Source organism: Chaetodon trifascialis, chromosome 15 (genome assembly GCF_039877785.1).
Source record: "Chaetodon trifascialis isolate fChaTrf1 chromosome 15, fChaTrf1.hap1, whole genome shotgun sequence".
Lineage (NCBI taxonomy): Eukaryota > Metazoa > Chordata > Actinopteri > Chaetodontiformes > Chaetodontidae > Chaetodon > Chaetodon trifascialis.
In genome coordinates, this window is record NC_092070.1 from 26,068,279 (window position 1) to 26,095,619 (window position 27,341).

General features: G+C 46.7%; 1 protein-coding gene across 1 annotated transcript; it reads right to left on the reverse strand.

Moving 5' to 3' along the window:
• On the reverse strand, positions 1-27,045 carry cdc27 (cell division cycle 27). The gene is made up of 20 exons (XM_070982160.1): positions 26,886-27,045; positions 19,503-19,578; positions 18,374-18,521; positions 17,982-18,107; positions 15,043-15,140; positions 14,101-14,243; positions 13,773-13,993; positions 10,397-10,496; positions 9,749-9,858; positions 8,785-8,884; positions 8,503-8,683; positions 6,910-7,082; positions 6,611-6,763; positions 6,002-6,082; positions 5,676-5,803; positions 5,210-5,327; positions 4,987-5,115; positions 1,078-1,152; positions 841-970; positions 1-396 (listed from the first exon to the last, which is right to left on the reverse strand). Exons 1-20 carry the CDS (start codon positions 26,910-26,912, stop codon positions 305-307), a joined length of 2,409 nt encoding a protein of 802 aa, XP_070838261.1. The 5' UTR covers positions 26,913-27,045; the 3' UTR covers positions 1-304.
• Positions 27,046-27,341: the final 296 nt, after the last annotated feature.

The window sequence follows — 27,341 nt, forward strand, 5'->3', positions numbered from 1 at the left end:
CAGGGTTTACATGTTTTTATTGATGTATTTCCATAATGATGATAAAAAGAACATAAAAAACAGCTGTGATGTCAGAGGACGAGCTCGATGACATATGAGGAAGAGGAGGGGCCGGGGGAAATCAGGGCAGCAGCAGTCTGTTTCAGCCAATCACAGGACAGGGAGGGGAGGAGGACCGGGGGCGGAGCTAAACTGAAGATCTGTCTGTCAGAATATTGCCTCGCAACAGTACTCCTCCGGCCAATCGGAGCAGGGGGTGAGGCTCGGCTCAAGCGGGGGGTGGGGGTAGAGCAAAGGGGCGGGGTTAAAGAACATCATCGCTCTCGGCCGTGTGGAGCTGCGTGTCGTCGGCGTCTGTCATGATACTGCTGTCCTGACTGTCGTCCACCTCGGCCGCTGGCGGGAGACAGACAGGTAGACAGACAGGTTTATTCACAGTCATACAGAGCTCTGGCGTGTGATGTCACGGTCTCTGATTGGTTACTCTCTCTGTGACCCTCTGCTGACCAATCACAGCTCCTGTGCTCTCCAGGTGTTCTCTGAGGCTGAGCTATAGTGAAGTACAGATTTCAGGGTTGTACATGTACTGCAGTACAAGTATGTGACACCTGGCAGGAGTCATATAAAGAGTTAAAATCAGCTTCATCACCATCACACACACACACACACACACACACACACACACACACACACACACACACACACACACACACACACACACACACACACACACACACACACACACTCTCAGGTTTTACAGCTTGCACACACACGGCTGCGCCTGTCTCACATCATCAGTCAGGCTGATCAAACCGATTGATCTGTGTGTACCTGTCTCACCTTCGTCCTCTGGCAGGTATCTCTTGTCGATGGCTTCTTTTATCTGGTTGTTTGCTCCTTTAGGATCCAGATCCATCGCCCAGCTGAAGTTCATCAGAGCCAGGTGAGTCTGACCCAGCTTCTTGTACACCTGCGGGGGGGGGGGGGGGGGGGGTGTCAGGTGCAGTCAGGTGCAGCTTCAGTCAGATGAAATCAGGGACAGGGTTAAAGTGTCAGAGACCAGCTGATGTCTGTTACCTTTCCTATGAGGAAGTAAACCAGAGACTCTTTGGGGACAATCTGCTTCAACTCCTCCAACTCCTGAAGAGCCGCCTGCAGACAGACAGGTCAGACAGACAGGTCAGACAGACAGGTCAGACAGACAGACAGACAGGTCAGACAGACAGGTCAGACAGACAGACAGACAGACAGACAGACAGACAGGTCAGACAGACAGACAGACAGACAGGTCAGACAGACAGGTCAGACAGACAGACAGACAGGTCAGACAGACAGACAGACAGGTCAGACAGACAGACAGACAGAGAGACAGGTCAGACAGACAGACAGACAGGTCAGACAGGTCAGACAGACAGACAGACAGACAGACAGACAGGTCAGACAGACAGACAGACAGGTCAGACAGGTCAGACAGACAGACAGACAGACAGACAGACAGGTCAGTCAGACAGACAGACAGACAGGTCAGACAGACAGACAGGTCAGACAGACAGACAGGTCAGACAGACAGACAGAGAGACAGGTCAGACAGACAGACAGAGAGACAGGTCAGACAGGTCAGACAGACAGACAGACAGGACAGACAGACAGACAGGTCAGACAGACAGACAGACAGACAGACAGACAGACAGGTCAGACAGACAGACAGACAGACAGACAGACAGACAGACAGACAGAGAGACAGGTCAGACAGACAGACAGACAGGTCAGACAGACAGACAGACAGAGAGACAGGTCAGACAGACAGACAGACAGACCAGACAGGTCAGACAGACAGACAGACAGGTCAGACAGACAGACAGACAGACAGACAGGTCAGACAGACAGACAGACAGGTCAGACAGACAGAGAGACAGGTCAGACAGACAGACAGACAGGTCAGACAGGTCAGACAGACAGACAGACAGACAGACAAGACAGACAGGACAGACAGACAGACAGACAGACAGACAGACAGACAGACAGGTCAGACAGACAGACAGACAGACAGACAGACAGACAGACAGACAGGTCAGTCAGTCAGACAGACAGACAGGTCAGACAGACAGACAGACAGGTCAGACAGACAGACAGAGAGACAGGTCAGACAGACAGACAGACAGGTCAGACAGGTCAGACAGACAGACAGACAGGACAGACAGACAGACAGGTCAGACAGACAGACAGACAGACAGACAGACAGACAGGTCAGACAGACAGACAGACAGACAGACAGAGAGACAGGTCAGACAGACAGACAGACAGGTCAGACAGACAGACAGAGAGACAGGTCAGACAGACAGACAGACAGACCAGACAGGTCAGACAGACAGGTCAGACAGACAGGTCAGACAGACAGACAGACAGGTCAGACAGACAGACAGACAGGTCAGACAGACAGAGAGACAGGTCAGACAGACAGACAGAGAGACAGGTCAGACAGACAGACAGACAGGTCAGACAGGTCAGACAGACAGACAGACAGACAGACAAGACAGACAGGACAGACAGACAGACAGACAGACAGACAGACAGACAGGTCAGACAGACAGACAGGTCAGACAGGTCAGACAGACAGACAGGTCAGACAGGTCAGACAGACAGACAGGTCAGACAGACAGACAGACAGGCAGGCAGGCAGACAGACAGACAGACAGACAGACAGACAGACAGACAGGTCAGACAGACAGACAGACAGACAGACAGACAGACAGACAGACAGGTCAGACAGGTCAGACAGACAGACAGGTCAGACAGACAGACAGGTCAGACAGACAGACAGGCGCTCAGACAGACAGACAGACAGACAGACAGGTCAGACAGACAGACAGGTCAGACAGACAGACAGACAGACAGACAGGTCAGACAGACAGGTCAGACAGACAGACAGGTCAGACAGATAGACAGACAGATAGATAGACAGACAGACAGACAGACAGACAGACAGGTCAGACAGACAGACAGACAGACAGGTCAGACAGGTCAGACAGACAGACAGAGAGACAGGTCAGAAAGACAGACAGGTCAGACAGACAGACAGGCGGTCAGACAGACAGACAGACAGACAGACAGACAGGTCAGACAGACAGACAGGTCAGACAGACAGACAGACAGACAGACAGGTCAGACAGACAGGTCAGACAGACAGACAGACAGACAGAAAGACAGACAGGTCAGACAGACAGACAGACAGACAGACAGGTCAGACAGACAGGTCAGACAGACAGACAGACAGACAGGTCAGACAGATAGACAGACAGATAGACAGACAGACAGGCACACCTCTGTTGTCAATGTTATCATGTTGTCATGCCAATAAAGCCCCTTTGAACTGAACTGAGACAGACAGGTCAAGGTGACAGGGAGCAAAACAGGTCACTGAGCGTGAAGTTAGCTACGCTAAGTTAAGCTATGCTAAGCTATGCTAAGCTAAGGACAAAAAGACTTGAAAGCAAAGGGTGAAAGACATAGCCATGTCTCCAGTGTGTGTAACTGTGTGTCGCTCATGAGGGACTTGTGTCTCTGTAGATGAAGACTTTGGCCTGTCCCAGCTCTATATGGACAGTGTCCTAACCCTAACCGTTACTTTGTGGGAATAATAAATGTCTAACGTGTCTCAGCCCGTGGGGCGGCTCCTGGTTTATCAATAAACAACACCGGAGGTGATTATAGCCGATAATTGAACAGTACTGCACGCTAACGTGTCGCCTCTCCCTCAGCGCTCGCGCTCTCACGACACCATGACAGCAACGTAGCTACTGGTTAAACGATCGTCTTTAGCCCGTCACTCGTAAAGTCCAGGGGTGAGTCAGGCAGAGCACACGTCGAGGAGATTATTCTCAGTGTGTTTTCTTTCCAATCAATAAATTTACCGTCGTATCTACAACTCACGTGTGTAATGAAGCAAGCTCGAAGGTATGAAAGCGGCGGCGCTGGCACGTCTCCTGTTCAGGTCAGTTTATTTTGTTGATGTTTCAATTTTCAGGGAGCTGTTTTATTTATTCATTTGAGTGAGTTTTAAGAAATGCTGCTGGAAGGCCCCTGCACTTTTTATTAATAATTCAACTTAAAGGCATTTCAATGAAGATTTTGTCTTTGTGTTATTTTACAAAAAGTTAAGGTCTTTTTTTCAGTGTTTTTTCAAACAAACATTATACTGCATTCATTCTAATCCCAGGTGTGTCACTCTAAATTGTGACACCAAACGAATATCGGTTCTGAATTTCGGCTATCGGTTTCGCTTGATTATTAATAATCGGTATCGGCCCTGAAAAATCCATATCGGTCGATCTCTAATCCTCATTAATGGTGACTTTAATTGACACGCTGACAATAACACGGACAAGAAGGACGTCTGTGATGATCTGAGCTTCGTACGACACGCTGATGAACCTTAGACCTCGTCTTCACACGAGGACTTTCTGTGGACGTCTCCTGTGTCGTGGACGTGCTGTCGCTGCCTCTCTGCGCTTGCTGAATCGTGGACGCACTGTGAACGGCTGATATCTCACGTCTCAACGGGCAGAAAGTTTGACCTTGCATAGAAATAATAACCTGAGTGTTTGCCACCATGGCTTTACTCGCCAGCGCCACCAAGTGTTTGCTCATGAGGGAAGTGTTGTGTGTCTGGAGAAGACTTTGGTCTGTCCCTGCTCTTTATGGACAGTGTCCTGAGACAACTTCTGCTGTGATTTGGTGCCACTTAAATAAACTTTCATTGAACTGAACTGAAGAATGTTCGCTCAGGCTGAACGAGAGGACACGAAAAGCTACGTCCCAGATCCGACCTTCGCCTCAGCGTCTTCAGCTGGCTTCAATGATGTCATGGGGACTCAGAGACAGACAGATGTCATAGAGACAGAGAGAGACATGTCATCCGCTTTTTATTACTCAGTTTAAACTCCCTGATTATGAACGCATTGATCACTTCTGATCAGGACTGATTACCTTGTACTTGTCGTTGGCGAACAGTATAGACGCTCTGTGGAACTTGCAAAGCGGGTTTTTGGGGTCGATCCCAATCGCTCTGTTCAGAGTTTCTAAAGCTGCATCAGATTTCTTCAAGGCATGCTGCACCTACACACACAAAGACACACACCAATCATTGGTTTAATGCTACATGCTAACAGAGCAGCTGCTGTGGATGGAGGAATGCTACAAGCTAACGTACCACCCCGATGTGACAGAGCAGCACAGAGCTCTGAGGGTTGATGCTCAAAGCTTTCTTAAAGTGGATTTCTGCCAAGTTGAACTTCTCTTGTTTGTAGTAAATCATCCCCAGACCGTACCTGAACGAACACACACACACACACACACACACACACACACACACACACACACACACACACACACACACACACACACACACACACACACACAGTAAATGTATGACTGGATACAGACTCTATGCACAGTATAATTACTGCAGTGACCATGGATTGGTATATCTGTTGTGTAGTTGTAATCGTAATTGTAGTTACAATTTCTTGTAGTGTAAAACTCTTGCAGTAGATACACTGCAGTGTGTGTGTGTATATATATGTATGTATATATGTATGTACACACACGACCTACGTAGTGCCAGTCCACAGACATGTGGACTGTTTGTAACCCCGCGGTTACCGTGGGGACCATACCATGCATTGTAGTGTCTGTTGTTGACTCGGATGGCGTTGCGGAAGCAGGCGAGTGCTCGGTCCAACTCCTCCGTCAGAACAAACTCGTGACCCAACAGAGTGTAGGCGTACGCAAAGCCCGGGTCCACCTGAGAGACAGACAGGACAGAGAGAGAGACAGGTAAGTGTACACAGAGACACAAACAGGTAGAGACAGGCAGGTGGACAATTTAGAACTGCTGAGACAGGTGAGACTTCCATGGCTGACTGTGTGCTGACCTGTCTCCCCCCTCACTCAGAACCAGTCAGCCAATGTAACGCTGGTAAGTATGCTAACAGCAGCTCACCTGGATGGCTCTCTGGAAGAACTTGATGGCGATGTCATGCTCCCTCTGCAGACTGAAACAGTTACCTGCTACACACCATGCCTGCAGAGAGACAGACAGCTGATCAGGTCATTATCATATATGAACATACTGTGCTTGAACCCCGTCCGTCTGTCTGTCCGTCCGTCTGTCCGTCCGTCTGTAACCCGACCAGTCGAGGCAGATGGCCGCATGGTTTCCTCCTGTTACAGGAAGTTTTCCTCTCTGCTGTCTCCAGCTGTCTGCTGATGGTGGAATTGTTGGGTCTCTGCAGATTAAGACTTTGGTCTGTACCAGCTCTACGTGTCCTGAGACACCTTCTGTTGTGGTATGATGCTACATAAATAAAATTGCATTGAATCAGACAGAGACAGACAGAAACAAAGCCCCACAGTTTGAATGGCAGAAAGTCTTGAGTGAGAACGTCTTCCCAAAACAGCAAATGTCTTTCAAGTACAAATAAATAAAATAAAGCTCCATTCTCGGTCGGGTTTGGAGGGCCTGGCGGCTTAGGTCGAATCTTAGTTTAAAACCTGTGCTGAACCCTTGTTGGTCACTTGGGTCTAGTGTTTGGACAGTTGTAGTTCATACCTCGGGACAATTCTTGTCCATGTCGGTCAGGTCTTTGGACAGGGTGGACAGGGCAACGTCTTTCTGCAGGTGCCAGAGTGTGGTCGAATAAATCTCCATCCCTTCAACTCTGTATGACTCGATCCTGCGGACCTCGCTGAACAGACGCTCCGCCTACAAACATATCATAACGTCATAATGCCAAAACAGAAGCCAAACACACCCGCGGACCAATCAGGTCGCTGATCGACACCCACTGTCATGGCTACAGCAGAAGGTATATCTGCAAGGTGATCATCCGTACATCAGGTCAGCGTTACCTGTGTGTACTCTGCCAGTTCAAAGTAAGCCCTGCCGATGTGTGTGAGGACCCAGCCGGTGTTGTAGTGCTGGGGGGGGAGGGAGGTGAGGATGCTGATGGCTTCTCTGCAGTTGTACGAGCACAGCGCCTGGTAACCACGGCCCAGCTCCCGTAGCAACGCCATCACACTGTCTGTATATGCAGAACACACATGTATGTGAACACGGTTTGTAAAGACAATCTGAGCTGCACATCCAATAACCTTCTGTTCTGGTTTCTAAGACCTGGGCTTAGGGTCAGGGTCAGGTTTAAGTTTAAGTTTGGGCCTAATGCCATTTGTTAGGGCCAATTTATTCTTATTTCTATTTAAGTGAAATTAGCTCCCCCTGCTGGCACTTTTACTTATGACCCCACCCAGAACCCTTTATAGGTAGACAGGAAGTGAGGCCTGGCAGGTGACGGCATTTGAGAAGAAATGCTAGCTGCAGTCGGGAGCGATACAGTTCTTTGACCACGATCCAAGAAATCCCAAATATCCATTGAACACTTACAAAATAAGACTGAAGCTTTTTGTTTACATTTACACGCATACTCCGTTGGATTAGAGATTTAAGTTTGTCTGAACGCGCGTCCGACATCCCCCTCGCCTGGCTCGTGTGGCGACTTGATAGAAGGTAAGACGAGTTGCTGAAATGCCATTGGTATCTGCAGCAGGTCTCTCTGACTGGGGGATACTGATGTCCGGAAAACTCAGGCTAGGGTGATGCAGTATCAGTACTATTAGTACTACCCTCAGCAGCCCTTTAGTACTGTCTTATTAGCTGTATTGGTAGGACTTGTACTCAGTGAATATACAAATGAAGAGTGATTGAAATTCCACAGATAAGACAGATGGTCAGGGAGGACACCCTGGACTGATATTTTGGACGGCAGGAGCCACCATCCAAATGCCTCTAGCCTGACTGGATCTGACTGAGAACCAGACAGGCCTTGGTAGGCACTTGCTAATCATGAGGTAGCCATGCCCTAAAGCATCCCATGGTATATTGTCTATTTTACTTAAAATGGGAACATAATTTACAAAATGAACATCACGCTGTACTGACTAAGACTTGAAGCCAGCAAGTGACCATAAACCTACTAAGAAACTGTTCACTGAAGTAATAAATCAAGTGAAAAGTAGAGTGCTTTTCTTCAAAAGCTTACATAAAATCAGGCTTCTTTTTGCAACCAGTGGAGTCGCCTCCTGCTGGCCGTTAGAAAGAATGCAGATTTCTGCATCTTGTATTTATACAGTTTATGTCCAGAACATGCTGGAAGGGTTAAATATCCCATCTGGTCTGGGACATCTCAGGACCCTGTAGGAGGACCTCTGGGACGTGAGTGTGGAGAGGGACATACGGGCTACCTTGCCTAACCTGCTGTTACTACGACCTCGACTTGGGTACACATCAGAAAAATGGACACGTGGTAGACAAAATGGACACGTGGTAGACAAAATGGACATGTGGTAGTATTTGTAGAGCCTGCAGCAGCTCTTGGGGGGATCTTTTTCTCTGCTAAACTCAGGCTAGGGTACAACAGTATTTCCTAGTATCTGTAGTACTATTACCTGCAGCAGCCCTCTGGTACTGTGGGATCTTGGTGTCTGGGAGACTCAGAACTGGATCAAGTCTCAGTATGTCCATACTCTCATTCAGGTTGCTGCTGTTTGATGTCTTTGCTGATTTACATTTAGTTTTCCGGTTGGGGATCTTAGTAGGAAACTTCATCTTTAACTTCTTACTGTTCTCCTGCAGAGAAACGGGTTATGAGGCTGTAGCACAGTACAATATAGTATTAGATTAGTAGTACATTCCTGTGGTATTGCAGTATTACTGTAGCAGTGCAGTACCTTGGCAGTAGAGCTGGCACTAGTAAACAGTCTGGAGCTTCGTCTGGGCTGAACATTCGGAGGACCAGACATACTGGGACTAAGGACCTGAGGAGATCCACTGAGAGACAGACAGGTCATCAGACAGGTACCACTGAGAGACAGACAGGTCATCAGACAGGTACCACTGAGAGACAGACAGGTCATCAGACAGGTACCACAGAGAGACAGACAGGTCATCAGACAGGTACCACTGAGAGACAGACAGGTCATCAGACAGGTACCACTGAGAGACAGACAGGTCATCAGACAGGTACCACAGAGAGACAGACAGGTCATCAGACAGGTACCACAGAGAGACAGACAGGTCATCAGACAGGTACCACTGAGAGACAGACAGGTCATCAGACAGGTACCACAGAGAGACAGACAGGTCATCAGACAGGTACCACAGAGAGACAGACAGGTCATCAGACAGGTACCACTGAGAGACAGACAGGTCATCAGACAGGTACCACAGAGAGACAGACAGGTCATCAGACAGGTACCACTGAGAGACAGACAGGTCATCAGACAGGTACCACAGAGAGACAGACAGGTCATCAGACAGGTACCACTGAGAGACAGACAGGTCATCAGACAGGTACCACAGAGAGACAGACAGGTCATCAGACAGGTACCACAGAGAGACAGACAGGTCATCAGACAGGTACCACTGAGAGACAGACAGGTCATCAGACAGGTACCACAGAGAGACAGACAGGTCATCAGACAGGTACCACAGAGAGACAGACAGGTCATCAGACAGAGTTTAATGAACATCAACTGTCTCTCTGCATGCCTGTCTGTCTGAACAGTGAGACAGTTCAAACTACGTGAAGTCCCAGCTGCCATAATGAAGTGAAGCCACACCCCTCTGACAGGAGAACAATGAAAGGCTCACCTGGAGGAGGGCTGGAGCTCTCTGATTAGTTACTCGACTTACCTGGTGTGAGGGGCAGGGGTCTGTGATTGGTTGAAGGGGATGGGGAGAACATCTCTGCTGTTACCACTCTGGCTGAAGACAGACTTGGACTGACTGATCCTGGAGACAGACTGAGAGAAAGAGAGACAGACAGGACATGAGAGAGACAGACAGGTCAAGAGACAGTCAGACAAGGACAGAAAGACAGATGAACAGAGAGACAGTCAGGCAAGGACAGACAGATGAACAAAGACAGACCGGCAAACAGAGAGGCACACAATGAGACAGACAGAAGAACAGGGAGACGGACAGACAAAGAGAGACAGACAGGTAAATGTAGACAGTTGGGGAGACACAGACATGTTAACAGACACACAGACAGGTCAACAGAGACAGATGAGGAGACGCAGACAGGTGAACAGACAGACAAGTGCGAGCTTACAGCAGCAGAGTGGAAACATGACAGACAGTAAAACGAAAGCGATTTTCTATGAAGGTTCAGCATCATGTGTTCTGTAGAGCGCCCCCTGCTGGATGACTGACATGATGTATCAGAGGATACTGGCTTCCTGGGGGCTCAGTTATTAACAGGTAAGCAGGGGGCAAGGACCCTCCTGAGGAATCTTAAAATATGGACGCCTGGGTGATGTGTGTGTGATGTGTGTGTACCTTCTTGCTGGGACCTGTAGACTGTGTTTCCAAGGTAGCTGAATAATTCTGTAAATATGTGGGGTCTCCAGGGCTGGGCTCCAGGGGCAGGATGCCAAAACTGGAAGCACGCACACACACACACACACACACACACACACACACACACACACACACACACACACACACACACACACACACACACACACACACACACACACACACACACACACACACACACACAGTGTTAGATATGATGGAGAAGTTAAAGGACAAGTTTAGACCTTCGAGCGTGTTAAATCAGGTGGACAGATGAACAGTGAGACTGGTTTTTCTCGCTTTACTCCATGACGTTTGCGCGATGTGGTTTCGGTTCGTCCTCAGCACAGCTTCATACTCCATGAGGAGCTTTTCAGAAGCGGATCATCTGTTCTGAAGTGGTATCTGATGGAGAGTCTGCACAGGGTGTTTTATTTTGAAAACAGATGTCCCATGTAGCCCCAGTGTGTGACTTCCTGTCTGGGGTGTGCTCTGTGCAGCCTGACACTCAGATCAGCCTCTGGGACACTTCTGAAACACGCTGCCGGTGGAATCGCCAACATCATCTAGAATGGCTGCCATCAGCTCCGGCCGGCCGTGTGGCAGCCAGAAGGAAACGCAGCCGTGGAATCGAACGGAGGTGATGGAGGACAAAAACCAGTTCCTCTCTGTGAAATTCTATTCTGAAGTCAACGTGAAGCTTCAACAGTCTGAATGAATCGTCTTTCAAAGTTAGACAGGCAAACCCACAGTTCAAAGGATTTCATTCAACTAAATTTCACCAATCGGGGCCTGATGATGTCACACTTCTGATTAGGGATCGACGAATTATCGGCCTAGCTGATAATATCGGCCGATATTCGGCATTTTTTCGATAATCGGCATCAGCCGGTTTTTCTACCGATAACCGATAAAATTAATGAATGTATTTTAAAACGCGCTCCTTTGGCTCTGATGCAGCCGTCTCTCCGCCCGCAGTCACCACTCTTGGCTGTGTAACAATGTCCCGCCCACAGCCCTCACTGATTGGCTACATGGCACAAGTGAGTCAGTGACAGCCAATCGACACAGAAGCCTCTACATGCAGCGCCACAGACACGGAGAAGCAGACGACTGCTCCGGTGATCCAGCAGAGATAAGGCGACAGAGTCAGTCGAAGTTCCATAAAAACCCTCTATGATGAAGTTTTAAAAACACTACAACCTTATGATCAACTTCAGTGATAACATGCAAGCCCAGAGCTGACATTTCACCGACCTGCTTGTCTAATCACATCAAGCATACCACTTTGCAAGATAGAGTCACGCAGCAAAAAAAAAAAAAAAAAAAAAAGACGTAACCAAGTGAACATGACCTGAAGCTCCTTACTTCACAATAATAAAAAAGACATGACGACATAGCGGTAGGTGGACTATAGCAAGTAAAAGGGAGGAAAACCTGCTGAATTCTGCTGTTTGGCTCTGGAGATGTTCACAACTTCAACAAGGCGTGTTTCATGATGACCCACCGCTACGTTATAACTGCCGCAACCGCTTTATAGCTGTGGTCAGACGCACAATAATGATATAGGCCCTTTCGGTTACCGTTACTTTGTGGGAATAATAAACCTCTAATGTGTCTCAGCCCGTGGGGCGGCTCCTGGTTTATCAATAAACAACACCGGAGGTGATCATAGCCGATAAGTTGAACAGTACTACATGCTAACGTTTCCAGTCGCCTCCCTCAGCGCTCGCGCTCTCACCACACTACGATGCAGCAACGTAACTACTGGTGTTAAATGATCGTCTTTAGCCCGTCACTCGTAAAGTCCAGGGATGAGTCAGGCAGAGCACACGTCGAGGAGATTATTCTCAGTGTGTTTTCTTTTCAATCAATAAATTTACCGTCGCGTCTACAACTCACGTGTGTAATGAAGCCTTTATTGTTTGCATTTACAGTTGCCAAGTGCCTTATTCTTATTTATGTAATACGACATACAGTACAAGCACAAGAGTTTACATCTAGCCTACTGTTCTGAGATTCAGAATATGCCTTTATCACTCTAAATATATAGAAATAAATCTAATAATAAATAAGGAACTATAGGTGAAACTCCTGAGCCCCTGAAAGTTTCATCTTTATTTACTCATTCTGCTGTTTTATGTAAAAACTGAATCTGAAAAGTAAATACTAAAGCTATCAAATGAAGTGAGCCAAGGTTCCTGCCACCCTCTTTATTGGTTTGCTCTTCATCATTAAGGGAAAGGGAAAGGAATCCTTGATCATCACTTTTTGTTTTAAAATAATTCAACTTTAAGGCGTTTCAATTAAGAGTTTGTGTTATTTTACAAAAAGTTAAGATCTTTTTTTTTCAGTGTACACAAAACAAACAAACAGTATACTGTATTCATTCTAGTCCCAGGTGTGTTACTCTAAATTTTGACACCAAAATTTTATTATTTTTATTATTTATTTATATATTTATTTATTATTATTATTATTATTAATTTTTACTGCAAAAGAATATCGGTTCTAAATATCGGCTATCCGGTTCGCTTGATTATTAATTATCGGTATCGGCCCGGGGCTGCACGGTGGCGCAGCAGGTAGTGCGCGTGCCTCACAGCAAGAAGGTCGCAGGTTCGATTCCTGGGTCGGGCCTTTCAATTCAATTCAATTTTATTTGTATAGCGCCACATCACAACAGAAGTTGTCTCAGGACACTTTCCATACAGAGCTGCTACAGACCAAACTCTTTATCTACAGAGAAACCACAATTTCTGTGTGAAGTTTGCATGTTGTTCCCGTGCATGCTGGGTTCTCCGGCTTCCTCCCACAGACCAAAAACATGCTCATTAGGTTGATTGGTGACTCTAATTGCCCCTAGGTGTGAGTGTGAGTGTGAATGGTTGTGTGTATGTGCCCTGCGATCGGCTGGCGACCGGTCCAGGGTGTACCCCGCCTCCCGCCCTTTGACAGCCGAGATAGGCTCCGGCCCCCCGCGACCCTGAAAGGGATAAGCGGCATAGAAAATGGATGGATGGATGGATGGTATCGGCCCTGAAAAGTCCATATCGGTCGATCTCTACTTCTGATGCAGCTAACTGTTGATCAGAAGAACCACAGACTGTAAACGGTGAATGAGAGCAGCATGTATGTATTAGTATGATCACTCACTAAACAGTTTCTATTGGTCGACTGATCACATGACAGGGCAGCAGTGTTTCTATTGGTCGAAATCCACTAGTCAAAGTAAAGAAAGGTGAACTTTGACCTGTTGATCTCCCTGAGCAAATCACACAGAAACAGGACACGCCGACTGAATATTTCTGTTCCATGACTGTACCTTCACCTGGACAGGTTTAGCTGAATAACTCACCTGGGCGTCAGCGGGCTGAGTGCAGCAGGTCCTCCGAGTAAACTCCGCCCACTTTTGGGCTTGTTCTGCTTAGCCAATAGGGAGGCAGCGGACGCCATAGAAACTGTGTTACCCAATAGGGAGCCGGTCTCCGGGGAGATGAGGGAGGCGTCGATGTAGGAAACCGACAAATCAGACGTAAGCTTTCCATTAGAAGATTCTAGGTTCAAACGATTCAACTCCTGAAGAGACAAAAACGTTTGAAGGTGACACCTCCGTAGTCTGGTCACACCATCTCAAACCACCAGTAATCCCAGCACTAGTATTGCAGGTGCATTGTATGAGGTACCAGTGTGTCCTGTGGGGTCTCCATGAGGGCTGTGTCCAGGCGGGAGGGGTTCTGGGCGGGGCTAACAGATGGAGGGGGTGGGGCTATAGAAGAGTTCTGTAGAGAGGACAACCTGAAGACCTGATCTGGATCTGGTTTCTCTCCTGGAGGGGAGGAAAAAAAATCACTTAGCTAAAATACATGAATAAAAATTCACATTCACACACACACACACACACACACACACACTGTATACAATGTGTGTGTATATATATTATTATTTGACAACGTGTGTGTACACCTGTACGTCTGTGTTTGTGAGAACCAGTTTGAGCTTTACACCTCCTGACTGGATTGGAGACATTGTTATGAAATGTTGTCTGAGGGTTTAAAGTTAGGTTCAGGTTTTGGGTTAGGAAAGTCATTCTGTCAACGAAGGTCCAAGGACGAGGAGGTGTGTGTGTGTGTGTGTGTGTGCGTGTGTGTGCGTGTGTGTGTGTGTGTGTGCGTGTGTGTGTCTGTGTGTGTGCGTGTGTGTCTGTGTGTGTGTGTGTGTGCGTGTGTGTCTGTCTGTGTGTGTGCGTGTGTGTGTCTGTGTGTGTGCGTGTGTGTGTGCGTGCATGTGTGTGTGCACGTGTGTGCGTTCGTGTGTGTGTGTGTGTGTGCATGTGTGTGTGCGTGTGTGTGTGCACGTGTGTGTGTGCGTGTGTGTGTGTGTGTGCGTGTGTGTCTGTGTGTGTGTGTGTGCGTGTGTGCGTTCGTGTGTGTGTGCACGTGTGTGCGTTCGTGTGTGTGTCTGTGTGTGTGTGTGCGTGTGTGTCTGTGTGTGTGTGTGTGTGTGCGTGTGTGCGTTCGTGTGTGTGTGCACGTGTGTGCGTTCGTGTGTGTGTCTGTGTGTGTGTGTGCGTGTGTGTGTGTGTGTGCGTGTGTGTGTGCGTGTGTGCGTGTGTGCGTTCGTGTTACCTAGGTGACAGAGGTTCTGAAATGGCGACCAGAGGAACGGGTTGAGAGTTAAACTTCTCTGGAAACACTCAGCACCTTTAGCAACACGATCTGTCTTACTGCTCGGGCGGTCAGACAGGCAGAGAGAGACAGACAGGTCAGTCAGTGTCTAACATCGCGAACACCTGTAACACACTGAGAGGACTGGTGTGTTACCAGTCAGTGACAGACAGGTATAAAACATCTGTTAGCATGGCTGAATCAGTCATGTGACTGGCAGAGGTCATTCATGGCGCCTACAGGCCACCGTCCAAACCTTCAAATCAAATCAAACTTTATTTATATGACACTTTTCATACTTAAAAGCGACACAAAGTGCCTGTAAAAAAGAAAAGAAAAGCCAGCCCTCCCGCCCCCATAAATACATAGAGACATATATAGACATACAGGGAGTCACAGACACGCACATACGCACACACACACCCGTACACCCATATGGACAAGGCAGGGGATAAGCCACTTTAGGGGGCCATCCACAATTAGAGGACCCCCGGCCCACGACTAGGGAGCGCCACCGGAGACCACCCCAACCCAGGCAGACAGGAGGCCCCACACCAAGGTGCAGAAGCTTCCGGCCATCCAAGCCAGAGCCGACCCCTCGGCAGCGCCCCCATCAGTAGACCAAGAGCAACTCCCAGTGTGGGGGGGCCCCCATGAGGGAACACTGGAGCTAAAAACCAAGGGACTAAGACGTAAACGTTGAATGAAATAAGATGAGTGAATGAAATACATAGTAAAGAAACATGTCGTTAAAACATGCAAACTAAAATAAGATACAAATAAAGATTAAATATGATATGATAAGACACCTGATTAAAGGAATGAGATAAATCAAACAGAACAAGTAAAAGCCTGATTAAAAGGTGGGTCTTGAGCCTCTTTTTGAAAACATCAACGGTCTCTGTGGCCCTGAGCTTCTCCGGCAGGCTGTTCCACAGTTGGGGGCCATAATGACTAAAAGCCGCCTCCCCGTGTGTTTTAGTTCTTCCTTTTGGTATGGTTAAGAGGCCGGAGCCGGAGGACCTCAGGGTCCACGAGGGTTGATATGGTAAAAGAAGGTCAGATAAATAAGAAGGCCCGAGACCGTTAAGACATTTGAAAACTAATAAAAGAACCTAAAAATCTATCCTGAAACGCACGGGGAGCCAATGCAGCGATTTTAAAACTGGTGTAATGTGCTCCCGCACTCATGCAGCTGAATTCTGTAGTAAATGAAAATTTGAGATTCTCTTTTTGGGAAGACCAGAGAGCAGAGCATTACAATAATCTAAGCGACAAGAGATAAAAGGAACGGGCGGACTCTGGCTATATTCTTAAGATGGTAAAAACCTGTCTTTGTTAAGTTTTTGATATATGGAATAAAAGTAAGCTCAGAGTCAAAAATCACGCCCAGACTTTTTACAGAATGTGTTGGTTTAAGATCTTTTAGTTTTGATAGAAGTTTCTCTCTCTGACCTTCAGGACCAATGACTAAGACCTCTGTTTTGTCCTGATTGAGCTGAAGGAAATTTTCTGCCATCCATGACTTAATGTCTGAAATGCAGTTAAACAGGGCATCAATGGGCCCTGTGTCATCAGGAGACACGGCAATGTACAGCTGCGTATCATCAGCATAACTATGGAAGCTGATGGCTGATGACGTCCCCGAGGGGAAGCATGTACAGATTAAAAAGAGTTGGACCTAGAATTGACCCCTGGGGAACCCCACACTTGATCTCACGGGTTCCTGAGGAACATGCATCCAAACTTACAAAGAAGTGTCGGTCAGTGAGGAGACGAGCCAGTCCAAAGCAGTACCTGAGAGGCCGACCAGGTGCCTCAGTCTGTTTAATAAAATGTGATGGTCTACTGTATCAAAGGCGGCGGTTAGATCCAGTAGTACCAAGACTGTGAACTTGCTCTTCTTCAGAAGGGGCTTCACCACCGCCGTTTTAAAGAAGGCGGGGAAGACGCCCGTCTGAAGAGAGCAATTCACCATGTATAACAGCTGTTCCTCAAAGAACCCATAGAGCGTTTTAAAGAACGGTGTGGGAATTCACCTTGGCTTCACAAACGTTTCCTTCATTCACCCAGAAAGTTAAACTGCAGGGACTGAACACGTCCGCCTACAGAACACCCAGACATCACACTTCAATAAAGTCACGTCAACACACGTCATTTAGAGTTTCTGTGAAATTCATATTAATCTTACTGTAGAAGTCTGTGTTTGTCCCTCATCAGCGACGAACCAAACAAAAACTAGAAGCCAAAGATTTCTTTGTTCTTTAACAGATTCCAGTCAGTCACTGTTAAAAGCGTCTGAGGAGCAGTTCACTGTAGGAACTGTCTCAGGAAATGCTCAGGTGATGAGGTGCAGCACAGACTGAATGTTATCTGAAACCATTCTTCACTGAATTTACACAACAACTACAACTGTGATATAAAACGACATACGACTGAAGATCAGGCCCCCCATACACTCTCTCCCCTCCTCACTAGCAACAAAAAAAGAGCTTCTGCTCCTTCATTTAACTTAGTCTTTCAACTTTTCTACGTCTTGATTTATTTCTGAATTTAGAAGCAAAATGATATCATGGCGTTCAGGTCACAGACAAATCAACTTCACAAAGGCACGTCCATCTTAAATATTCTTTTATAGAAATGTTACTGTCGCTGTCTGCATGAGGAAAAGCATGTTGGTATGCAAACCCACATTTTCAATCCTCGATCATAAATCCACGTCTGACGTGAGCCATGCGGTCTATGCATACATATCTATAGACTGGATGAGGAAACGCAACCACAAAGGAATTATGGGATTTTTCACAGGAACTGTGGGACGTCTGTGCTTTTGTGGTGACTTCACTGAGCGCTCACAGCCAGTACAACACCAGTAACACAATGGGAGGGCTGATCATTACCAGTAAATATGTCCCAGTAATGACAGCGTGAAGGAGGCGGAGTCTCCAAACTCAGTGATGATGTCATCCTGACTCTTCTGTTTGTTCAGCACTCCACCAATCAGAACCTGTTCTCCTTCAGCCAACCTGACAGACACACAGACAGACAGACCGGTTTTGGGGGGGGGGGACAGGTGGACAGACAGGTAAGACAGAGACAGGCAGAGACAGATTGTACTCAGCAGCAGTTTCATTTTAAATGTGTTCTAATTAAGAGCTTCATTAACAAACAATGAAACGGCCCAATTTCTACTTTGGTATGGTATGAAACAGGCTACTTTCAACTAGTGTGTGTGTGTGTGTGTGTGTGTGTGTGTGTGTGTGTGTGTGTGTGTGTGTGTGTGTGTACTTACTTGCTGAGTTCAACGCAGCACTTTGCCAACAGGAATCGAACCTGTGGTGTGGAGCAGCTGTGAGCCTTCAGCAGCCGGTATGCTTTATACGGCTTTCCAGAGCGGTAATAACAGGTAGCCAACAGGTAGAGCGCCTCCTCTGACCTCACTGACAGACAGACACAGACAGACAGACAGACAGACAGACAGACAGGGAGAGGGACAGAGAGACAGGTCAACAGGTAGAGCGCCTCCTCTGTCAAACCTTCAGGCTTATGGGATCCACTGTCTCCCAGGACCTAAGGTGGACTTCAAACAGCTGCTGAATCCAGTCTGTTCTGTGCATGTAAAACGGGTGGTGTTGGTCTCTATGCCGGACTTAACTGACACATTAATGATCCACCACTCAGCTGGTCCAGATGTCCCCTCAAAGACAGTGTCCACAATGCATTTACTCTCAGAGAGAAATGATTTGACTCATGTCCTCATGTGAAGCATCAGAAGACGACTACAAAGCCATAAAGAAGGGGCTGGATCTGTACGCTGAAGTCGGACACGTCTGCGGGGACAGAGTCCTTCTCCCCACAGCACCTCCACACACCTCAGCTTCAGACCAAATCAAAAACTCCTGCTGCAGGAGGGTTTGTCTCAGGGGACACGTGACCATACTCTGTTCTGTTCACCAATCAGCAGCAGGTCAGAGTCTTAAAAGGCTTGTCACAGACAGTGTTATCATGATTCTTCCAGAGTGCTGCAGGGGTAACACAGGCCAACATGGAGGTTAGCAGAGCTCCGGCCCCTTAACAGGCAGCGAGCAGGACCTTCATTCACTGACAGAGAAATATGCTCCGTGGCAACAAACGTGTAGGAAACTACATACCACTGTTATTATAATCAAACATCCACGCATGAACACCGCTCTTATGATGTTTGAAGTGCAAATGCAATCGCTAGAAGGAACGACTAACGTTAGGCTATCAATGAAATACAGTATTCACCCCCCTTTGAATTTCCCACATTTTGTTATGTAAAAACTGCTAATGAGGTTTATTTAACAAAGCCACACAAAACAGCCAATCACAGCCTGCTCTGACCTCACAGAGACAGACAGGGAGACAACCAGACAGGTGTTCAGACAGACGGGTGTTACCTTCTGCGTAGAGTCTCTCAGCAAGGAAAACAGCGTCCAGGTAGGCGTAGTGGTTCAGAGCCTGCCACACTGCAGCCTAACGAGAGACAGACAGAGACGGACAGAGACACAGAGACAAGCAGAGAGGAGAGAGAGACAGAGAGTGAGACAGAGACAAACAGGGAGATAGTGAGAGAGACAGGCAGAGACAGACAGGCAGAGAGAGAGAGAGAAACAAGCAGATAGGAGAGCGAGACAGAGAGTGAGACAGAGACGAACAGAGGGACAGGCAGAGAGAGAGAGAGAGAGAGAGACAGAGACAAGCAGAGAGGAGAGCGAGACAGAGACGAACAGAGAGACAGTGAGAGAGAGAGACAGAGACAGGCAGAGAAAGACAGAGTGAGACAGAGACAGACAGAGAGACAGTGAGAGAGAGAGAGAGACAGGCAGAGAAAGACAGTGAGACAGAGACACACAGACAGGGACAGTGAGAGAGACAGAGAGAGCCAGAGAAAGACAGAGAGTGAGACAGAGACAGACAGAGAGAGAGTGAGAGAGACAGAGACAGGCAGAGAAAGACAGAGAGTGAGACAGAGACAGAGACAGACAGAGGGAGACAGAGAGGTTTAATATCAGACACATATCAGTCATGAGTAAGTCGTCCAAAATGGCTGAATAGGACGATTTTTCCAAAATAAAACTGACCAAAATGTTCTTGGTTCATCTTTCACTGCTCTAACAATCATCGTCAGCTCTGGTTTGGGTGAAATAAAGTCTGACTTCAGAGAATCGGGAGAGAAGCAGAGAAAATGGCCTGTAGAGCCGAAACATTTTCGCATCTAACTCAGGAATTATTTTATTATGACAGGAGACGTTTAAAGACGTCGGACGCCAACAGATTTTTTTCAGTACAGCTGCCAGTACAGCTCGAATATAAAACATATATCCTAATTTAGAACAACTAGCCTTAAAACCACATGAACCAGCCCAAAGACCAGTCCTTAAACCACATCAGCCAGTCCTGAACCCACATGTTCCAGTCCTAACGGCAGATTAAGCAGTCCTGATACAATGAGGACTGTTGAGCTGACTGGCGATCGGATCATCTTCGCAATTGGAAGGATGGTTGACAGTTGGTTTTCCTACGCTGATATGAAGATGACTTTAACTAACCTCCTAGCAGATCTAAGATGTCATGACAACAATGTCTGGAATCTGCAGCCCCTGGTGCATTCAGATATGTTTGTGGAGGAGCAACATGGCCGCCTGCTGAGCCCAACAGATACCTGGGCTGTTTCTCAATACCAAGTACGCCAAGTTCGGACTTACGAACTTGGCAGTTCGGACTTAGCAAGTTCGACTTGGGAGTACAGTGTCTCCAGGACGGGAGGACGCAGGACCGTCATTCTGCAGTTGGGACAGCAGCGTACTTGATGACGTTAGCAGGACGACACATCTCCGAAAACTTTGGAGCAAATTTTAAACTACGCGTTATCGTGATGAATCGACCACAGATTTTAAGTTTTAACATCCACTTTCTCAGATAAAATAATCTTAAAACCACATTCTGTACTACTAAAACAGCAGTATTTCCAAACTTGTAACTTGTAGTTGTGAGTCCTCTCCTCCGGCATCGTTGCTATGAAATGCATTCTGGGATACGTGGTTGCCCCAAGTCCGCACAAGTCACCATCCGATGCATCCTCGATAAAGTGGGAGGGGCAAGAACACATCCGGGTATTTGAGCGTAGATGCAGCCTTTTGAGTTGGAACAGTACTTGGACTCAGAGTGATGACGTTCCTCAAGTACAGAGAAGAACGCATATTGAGAAACGGCCCTGGTTTACAGTCAGCAGACAGAAGAACATCATGCTAACAGACTTTAATAACCTGTGGACATTTATTGCCCTGTTAGCCACAGAGTTAAGCTAACAAGTTTGCTAATTAAGTTTGTTAGCTTAATCAATAAAAAGCAATAACTTTTTATTGAACAACATATGAGGCGCACATGAAGAGAACAGAGAGAAAAGAAAGACGCTCAGGGAGTTATCGCGATCGACCTGCGACTCGTCACTACGTCACCATGTTCTCCAGCACCACCCGTTTTTCACTGATGATCAAATGTGACAGCATTGTGAGCACCTGGTGTTACACGCCAGTAAACCAGTTTCGAAGTATTCGTAGTATGATGGTCATCATACTATATGCATTTGCTTATTGACGGTACTAAATTCTACCGATTAGGTTATAAAATAATCTAGTTGATATTGAATTTTCTATCTGTCAGGCCACAATTCTTTGTGATGTTATAATAAAACATTTATTCAACCAAAAGTCCCTCAGCTTTCATTCCTTTAAAGGTCACTGTAATGGTCAATAATTATGATGATAATAATAATAATAATAATAATAATAATAATACCCTGAAACTGTAAAATCTCCCCTAACTCACAAACTCTACTTTAAGGAGCCAGAATCGAGCGAGGATCATAAATCGAACAAGCATCGTCATTGGTTATTAGTCAGCTGGCAGCAAGGCTCCTCTACTGACCTAATCCAATGAGGTTCAGCAAAAACAAAGAGAGGACAGGAAACAGTTCAAAGGTCAGTCTGTCTTTTTTATCAAAGAGGTACCGTCTTTGTCTAAACGGAAAGCTGTAATTTAGCTAACTGCACAGTCAGAGACATAAATCTAAACACATTAAAAGGATCAGATATCTTCCAGACTACCAAATTCTAATAAATCACACACCGAAAGCCAAGAGTTCACCACATCGCATCAACTCACGGTTAAATTTCCCGGCAGGAATGTCAATAAACTGCAGCAGTTTCCTCCAAGTGCAACTTTTCCTATCACCGTTGTTGTACCAGGGGATCAAGCGGATCAGTAAACCTGAAGCTGTCGGAGTGGCTTTGAGTGTTTGGCAGCAGACCTGGACGTAGATCCAGATGCTGGCCTAACCCTAACCCTTCTTTGCCCTAATCTCACCTATTAAACTGTCCTGAACTTTTGTCATTTAAGCAGGCGACTGTTCACTTCCCACTGAAAATGAACGCAGTCTGCTTTGGTGTGTGAAGTAACATGGATAGCGTTCTCAATAATGTTGAAATTTGAAGCACACTTTCTTTACACATCCAGCAGGAATTGAAATATATTTAAAGTTGTGGGTTCATTTCAGAGTGAATATTTGGATGTCATTTCTGGAATGAATGTGACAGACCTGCATAGCTTCTTAGTCAAATGGTACATTTTTGAGTTTTCAGATGACTTTGGTGAACTGGTTGGTAGAAAGAAGAAAGGCTGATGATGGTCATGATGAAGGTGAGGTTAGTTGGATGAAATAAGGGAGGAGGAGATGAAAGGCCAAACACAGGACATGAAGCACTTTATTAAACGCAATTCAGCGTCTACAACTCAGCACAAATATGAGTCTAAAGCATTTCCAGCTGGACAAAATAAAACTCAAACACTGCATACATGTATTCAGAAAAAGGTCCTGAGGTCCATAATACTATTACCATTGTTTACACTCAGCTGATTGCGGCGAGCAACACGAGAATACTCCCAGTGGAAAGAACGGAGATCCCCAAGGAAATAAGGAAATAAGGAGAAGGAGAAGGGGACGCAGAGCTGGGGCGAAGTGTCGAGACAAGAAAAGACAGTACAAACCATCCATACCGTCCGTTATTATGGGAAACGTGAGATCTCTTCCAAATACGATGGAAGAACTAATGGCGCTAACCCAACTGCAGAGGGAGTACCGCGAGTGTAGCCTCATCTGTCTGACTGAAAGCTGGCTAACTGACACTACGCCAGACTCGCACGTTACGCTGAACAATTTCCAACCGCTGAGAGCGGACAGGAAAGCGAAGGAGAGCGGCAAGAGGAAAGGTGGGGGCACAGTGATGTTTGTGAACAACAGATGGTGCAACCCAGGGCACATAAGCGTTAAAGAGCAGCGTTGCACCAGAGACATTGAGTTGTTAGCCGTTAGCATTCGGCCATATTACCTCCTGAGGGAGTTCTCGCATGATATCGCGAGAACTGTGTACATCCCCCAGTTGGCCGATGCTGCAACAGCATGCGAGCTTCTGTACACAGTAGTCACACAGCTCCAAATATCGCACCCCCAGGCCCTCCTTCTCATCTCTGGAGACCTCAATCACGCTTCCCTGTCCACCATTTTCCCCACTTTCACACAGTATGTAAAGTTTCCCACCAGAGACAATAGAACATTGGACTTAATGTATGCGAACACTAAGGATGCTTACAGCTCATCACCTCTCCCCCCGCTGGGCCGGTCCAACCACAATCTGGTTTATCTGCTCCCTGCATACACACCTTTGGCAAGGACAGCTACAGGAGGAAGCTGGAGGAGCGCCTCCAGGGGAACAATGCCAGAGAGGTCTGGAGGGGCCTGAAAACTTAATCAGCTCCGTCACCTGGTGGGCAGCGAGCTGGACCCCCTACAGTTTGCATAGCATCAAAACATCGGCGTGGAAGATGCAGTCATCTACCTGCTCCATCGATCTCTTTCCCATTTGGAGCATACTGGAAGCATGGTGAGGGTCATGTTCTTTGACTTCTCCAGTGCTTTCAACATGTTCCAACCATCACTGCTCAGGGGGAAGCTGGAGGGAGCTGGTGTAGACTGCCACCTGGCTGCATGGACCATCGACTACCTCACCAACAGACCACAGTACGGGAGGCTTCACAACTGCGTGTCTGATGTGGTAGTTTGCAGCAAGGGGGCTCCACAGGGGACAATGCTCTCCCCCTTCCTCTTCACCCTCTACACATCGGACCTCAGACACAACACCAACAGCTGCCACATCCAGAAGTTCTCAGATGATGCAGCCATCGTTGGATGTGTACCCGAAGGGAATGAATTGGAGGGGAGGTTGCCACCAACTTCATCGACTGGTGTGGACTGAACCATCTGCATATCAACACCAGCAAGGCGAAGGAGATGGTAATTGATTTCCGAAGGAATGTATCACAGATTACACCAGTGAACTTCCAGGGCTCGGACATTGAGATCGTGGGGGATTACAAATACCTGGGTGTTCACCTCAACAGCAAATTGGACTGGACAAATAACACAGATGCCCTGTACAGGAGGGGCCAAAGTCATTTGCACCTGCTCAGAGGACTGAGGTCATTTGGAGTTTGTAGGACACTGTTAAAAACATTTTACAACTCTGTGGTGGCCTCTGCAGTCTTCTATGCAGTGGTCTGCTGGGGCTGTGGGAGCTCTGAGAGGGACAGGAAAAGACTTAACGAACAGCTCAGGAGAGCCAGCTCTGTCCTGGACTTCCCTGTGGACACCATCGAGGAAGTGGGTGAGAAGAGGATGTTAGCCAAGCTGACATCGATCATGGAGAACCCATCCCACCCCCTGCATGAGACGGTGGGGGGCTTAAGCATCTCCTTCAGTAGCAGACTGCTGCATCCAGTCTGCAAGAAAGAACGCTACCGCAGGTCCTTTATTCCTACATCTGCCAGACTATTTAACTCCAGCATCATGTGATGTGGCACTGTGTGGACACTGTCCTTCTTTCTTAATCTCTACGTCATAAACCTGTTTCTGATTTTGCACTACTATTCAAGACTAATATATGCTCTATTGTTAATATCTGCTCACATTTATCCATTTCACCCCGTGCAATCTCTAAATTTCTAAAGTTGGATACTTCTCTCAGCTGTGCAATAACAATTTTTATTATCCATGTGGGCAACCGTATACTGTGTACTTATACTGTATATATTGTGCATTTATATAGACCCAGTATTCCCAAGTGCAATACTAGTTTATTTGGGTGCAATAGTATTCCCAGTACTTTTTTATGGCAGTAGATTTCTTTTGGCATTTACTGTTTTTAATAACCTGTACAAATGTATATAGACATAGCTGCTCTTTTCTACCATACATATATCTTTTTTTTAACCTCTTATGCCACTGTGTCTGCTTTTTGTCTATAACAACTAAATTTCCCTGGTGTGGGATCAATAAAGTTCTATCTATCTATCTATCTATCTATCTATCTATCTATCTATCTATCTATCTATCTATCTATCTATCTATGAGAGCCCACACAGAAACACAATGACTGAAGTCACATTAAAAGGCAGGAAACCAGACGTGGGTACTGCGATCAGACAGGTAACCTGGATACATGGACATCAACAGAGATCAGCCTGGGTTCACAGTCTCTATTGATCTTCACTGTCATGTCAACACAACGCTGCTTTCAATAACAGCCAGTTTATGTTGGTGTGCTAATACATGACAAATATTCTGTGATCAGTAGATATTGTACTGACTGTACTTTAATAATCTGATTAAACCACGATCTCTTTTACTCTGTTTAACGCTGTCTGACTCTGGCTGACATGGCAGCTTACCAGCTGACTAATTGTTACTGTTCATGTTGACCGGCAGCTAGCTGACGTTCAATAGCATTAGCATAGATAGGCTAGCCAGTTGCTGGTTGACTTAACGTCACTGCTACGCCTGATTTTAAGTCAAGCAGTACCTACAATCTGAACAGACTTTCACCAACCCGTTTGTATTCACTTGGGAACTTTAAATGTGGATTTCTCCTGACTGAAGCCGCTCAGCTAAGCGTTAGCCACGATGTTAGCCGGCTAACATAACTCCACAGTTCAGCATTAGCAACGCTAATAACACAAAACTGCATTTGAAATATAGCCGATTTGTATTGCCCTGCTTATCACTAGAAATGATCAACTCTTTAACACACCTTTATCCAATCATTACTGTTCATTGATAAATTCGGCACTCATGCACGGAAGCACAAATGGTTCGTTTAGATAGAACATAAACTTTAATAACTGTTTGCGCTGGTGCTGCCGCCCTCAGCGGCGCCTTTTGACCTCAGCCATAGCGGTGGACCATGAGACCAACCATCGAGATGAATGTTGGATTATCTAACTGGAAGACAGTTTCTGTATTGGATCTATGCCGAAGTGACGAGAGACACAATGCAGGTCAAAAAGGGTGACAAAAATGATTCCACTGGGTATATTTAATAACCAACACCAACGGAAACGTCAATCTGACAGATTTGTGAAAGTAATCTGGTATGACCTATCTGGACTGTAACCAAGCCGACGTTAGCAACGAACTAGCATTGTGTTAAAAGTCTTGAACCAAACGACGCCAGACAGACCAAACCACACTGTAACGATCGCGTTTTTAACAACAATAACACCGATAACACGTTCAGTGCTACTAGCAGCGGGCTGCGGGGCCTGTGGAGCGGGGGGAAGCTTACACCGCGGACTGGAGCAGTCGCTGAGGCCGGGACGGAGAAGGCAGCACGGGCTTCATAAATACTGGGCTTCCCGCTCATGACAACGAACTGAAGATGTGTTTTTACCTGGACAGGTTCCTGCAGCACCGTCATTCCGCTTCGAGACTCTGTCTATCGGTTCTTGTCGTCTGTTTTCCCTCTTTTCTCTCAGCTCTTTCTTTACTTCAGTCTCCAGGAGGAGCTGTAGCCGAAGATTTGAACACACCGACCGTTACTAGCCGAACATAGCCGAACATTGCCGAAGATGGTAAATGGCCATGGCGGAGATGAACGACTGTGAATCGATCAGAACCGAAGCAGCTGCTTCGCCCTCTGTTGGTGAAATGAACATAAAGCAGGTAAGAAGCGTTCTGTTCCCATCTGGTGGTGTTACGTAAAACTGGCACTATCTCTCATATGACTTTCTGAGGTAAAATTAAATTTAATCAGGTGGGAATTAATGACAATATACATATATGAAGGGACCTATATATATAAAATTTCATCTAAGTATGTCGGACAATGCTAAAAATAACCGTAAGG

What these genes read in the sequence shown, in the direction of transcription:
- cdc27 (XM_070982160.1), bottom strand. Translation starts at nt 26,912, where the DNA reads ATGACGGTGCTGCAGGAACCTGTCCAG. An exon ending in TTACTGGGACATATTTACTG is followed by an intron (nt 15,141 to 17,981) that starts GTAATGATCAGC and finishes CCGCCCGAGCAG; the next exon opens with TAAGACAGATCGTGTTGCTA. An exon ending in AACAGACACTACAATGCATG is followed by an intron (nt 5,328 to 5,675) that starts GTATGGTCCCCA and finishes GTGTTCGTTCAG; the next exon opens with GTACGGTCTGGGGATGATTT.